Raw genomic sequence first — 2,372 nt, forward strand, 5'->3', positions numbered from 1 at the left:
GACAGACAAACACATGCGCAGTTGCGGAGTACACATCTGGCGGTGGCAGGCAGATCGAGTCCAACGAATCGAGTCCCCGATACGTGCCAAAGATTCTGCACCGTCTTCTCTGTCTTTTGCACGCTTCTATTCTCTTCTCCAACGCAACGATTTTATAATCCATCCATCAACCCACTACGTGCCAACTCTGCTTTCTAATCCGTCCTGCCTGCGTACACTGTGCTAAGCTCCAAAGAGGTTCAAGAAGCTAAGTAAAAAAAAGAAGCAGGTTTACGTTATGGTCGCTGAGCAGCCCCCACCATGACCGTGGGACTCAGAGGAGAGAGCCTATTAATGGTGTGACCCGGCCGTAAGACCAGCTTACTCTGCCCCAGCACCACACCTTTCCTTCCTCCTCTCATTACAGAGAATAAGAGCTCATCGGAGACACAAACGCGAACCAACTGACCAAAGCAGACAGCTAGCCATGGGCAAGGACTGCGGCAACCACCACCACGACCACTTCCGGAACGGCTGCCGGCGCCTCCTGAAAGTGCTCCTGGGCCTGGCCTTCATCCTCGCCGTCATCGCCCTCATCGTCTACCTGGTGCTCCGCCCCACGCACCCGGGCTTTTTCCTCCAGGACGCCTCCCTCCGGCAGCTCGACCTCTCCAACTCCACGGGCCTCCTCTCCACCTCCCTCCAGGTCACCGTCGCCTCCCGCAACCCCAACGACCGCGTCGGTGTCTACTACGACCGCCTCGACGTCTACGCCTCCTACAAGGACCAGCAGATCACCGTCGCCGCCTCGCTCCCGGCGGTCTACCAGGGCCACGGCGACGTCGACGTATGGTCACCAGTGCTCGACGGGCCCAACGTGCCCTTCGCGCCGTACCTCGCCAGCGCCATCTCCCAGGACTGCCAGGCTGGCCACCTCGTGCTCCATGTCAAGATCGACGGCCGCGTCAGGTGGAAGGTCGGCAGCTGGATCTCTGGCCACTACCACCTCTTCGTCACCTGCCAGGCCTTGCTCGAGACCGTCAGCGGAAACGGCGCACCAGAGGCAAGCGGGTTCAAGTTCCAGAAAACCACTGGCTGCCACGTAGAGGTCTAGTTTATCACAGCTAGCTCCGGCGGTCTGGTCGCCGGCAAGAGGTAGTTTCTTCTTGGCTTGTGTCCACTCCATACTCCATAGTGACCGCAGAAGCACAGATCGGTGGTAATAATTACTCTATTATGTGGGGTTATAAGTGTAAAGCAGGGGTGCATGGTTTACCGTTTACTTACGAGAAGTTAACACGACTAGTACAATGCCCGTGCGTTGCCACGAGCTTTTGAAATAGTTTGCAAGAGTTATATAAAGATAATGCATGTTAAATTTCACACGTACAGTTAAATTTCACACGTACAGACAATATAACACAGACACAATTATTTAATAATTAAAGTACATTTTTGCAATGTAAATTGCCAAAAAGAAAAATTAACGGCATGTCCTTGTAACAAACTTAATGGAGTTCCAACTAAACATCTATTATAAAATTATTAATATCTAGGTTATACGCTTAAGAAATTCTTTCACAATATACGGAAAGTTGTCTTTAGCTTCATTCCCACAATGTTTTAGCAAGTATAATAAAAACTGCTTTCTCAACTCATATCCATCCTGCACAAACAATATATGTAGTTAGTATGAAAATAAGTAACGGACAATACTCACCGCGCAAACCGGCTTGACCCGTTCCACCAGAGCATAAAATGAATCATCGCTAATCATAATTTCCATTAACATCAACCAGTATTCTTGGTGTTTATAACTGTTAGTCAACTGGCATTTCAAGTTTCATTACTGCCTGAAATGAAGGTTATCACTCTAAAATAGCATGGTCATATTAGTGACCGTGCAAACTTCAAGATTTAAAACTGATAAGCAGCCCTTCAAATTGGAAAGGGTGCACGTGCAACGCACGTAAGTTTAGGAATTTCTTCATCATTTTGATTATCTAAATCAATTTTTTCCATAATAGTTGTCACAATAACATGTTATGTTTAACAAGAATTGGTCTAAACTGAAATTTTATAACAATCCAAAGTCCAATTTCGGCAAACAGCCTCCTCGCTAGCAAGATGTGTCAGCACCATCCAATCGCCATCTCGCAACTATCATCCTGGTGGTTTGGATTTCTGAATATGTTTGTCTCTTTCCTGCCGCACGCAACACTTTATCTCCATGTCACGCCGAATCTTCTTTTTGGGCTATCATCAGGGGATTTTGTCTACCTAAATATAATTACACACCATGAAGACAAGCTCGAATTGCTGGTGGCTTGGATCGTCTCAACAACACCCAACCAAGAACCAACCGACCAGGCTCGATCCTCTGCAAGGAGGGC

At 48.1% G+C, this 2,372-nt stretch overlaps 1 protein-coding gene across 1 annotated transcript; it reads left to right on the plus strand.

Annotated features, from left to right (window-relative positions):
• Nucleotides 1-347: 347 nt before the first annotated feature.
• Nucleotides 348-1,319, plus strand: LOC123124542 (NDR1/HIN1-like protein 1). The gene has a single exon (XM_044545133.1). The coding sequence runs from the start codon at nt 467-469 to the stop codon at nt 1,091-1,093; it is 627 nt and encodes a 208-aa protein (XP_044401068.1). The 5' UTR covers nt 348-466; the 3' UTR covers nt 1,094-1,319.
• Nucleotides 1,320-2,372: the final 1,053 nt, after the last annotated feature.

This window comes from Triticum aestivum, chromosome 5D, assembly GCF_018294505.1.
Source record: "Triticum aestivum cultivar Chinese Spring chromosome 5D, IWGSC CS RefSeq v2.1, whole genome shotgun sequence".
Classification (NCBI taxonomy): Eukaryota; Viridiplantae; Streptophyta; class Magnoliopsida; order Poales; family Poaceae; genus Triticum; species Triticum aestivum.

What these genes read in the sequence shown, in the direction of transcription:
- LOC123124542 (XM_044545133.1), top strand. Translation starts at nt 467, where the DNA reads ATGGGCAAGGACTGCGGCAACCACCACCACGACCACTTCCGGAACGGC.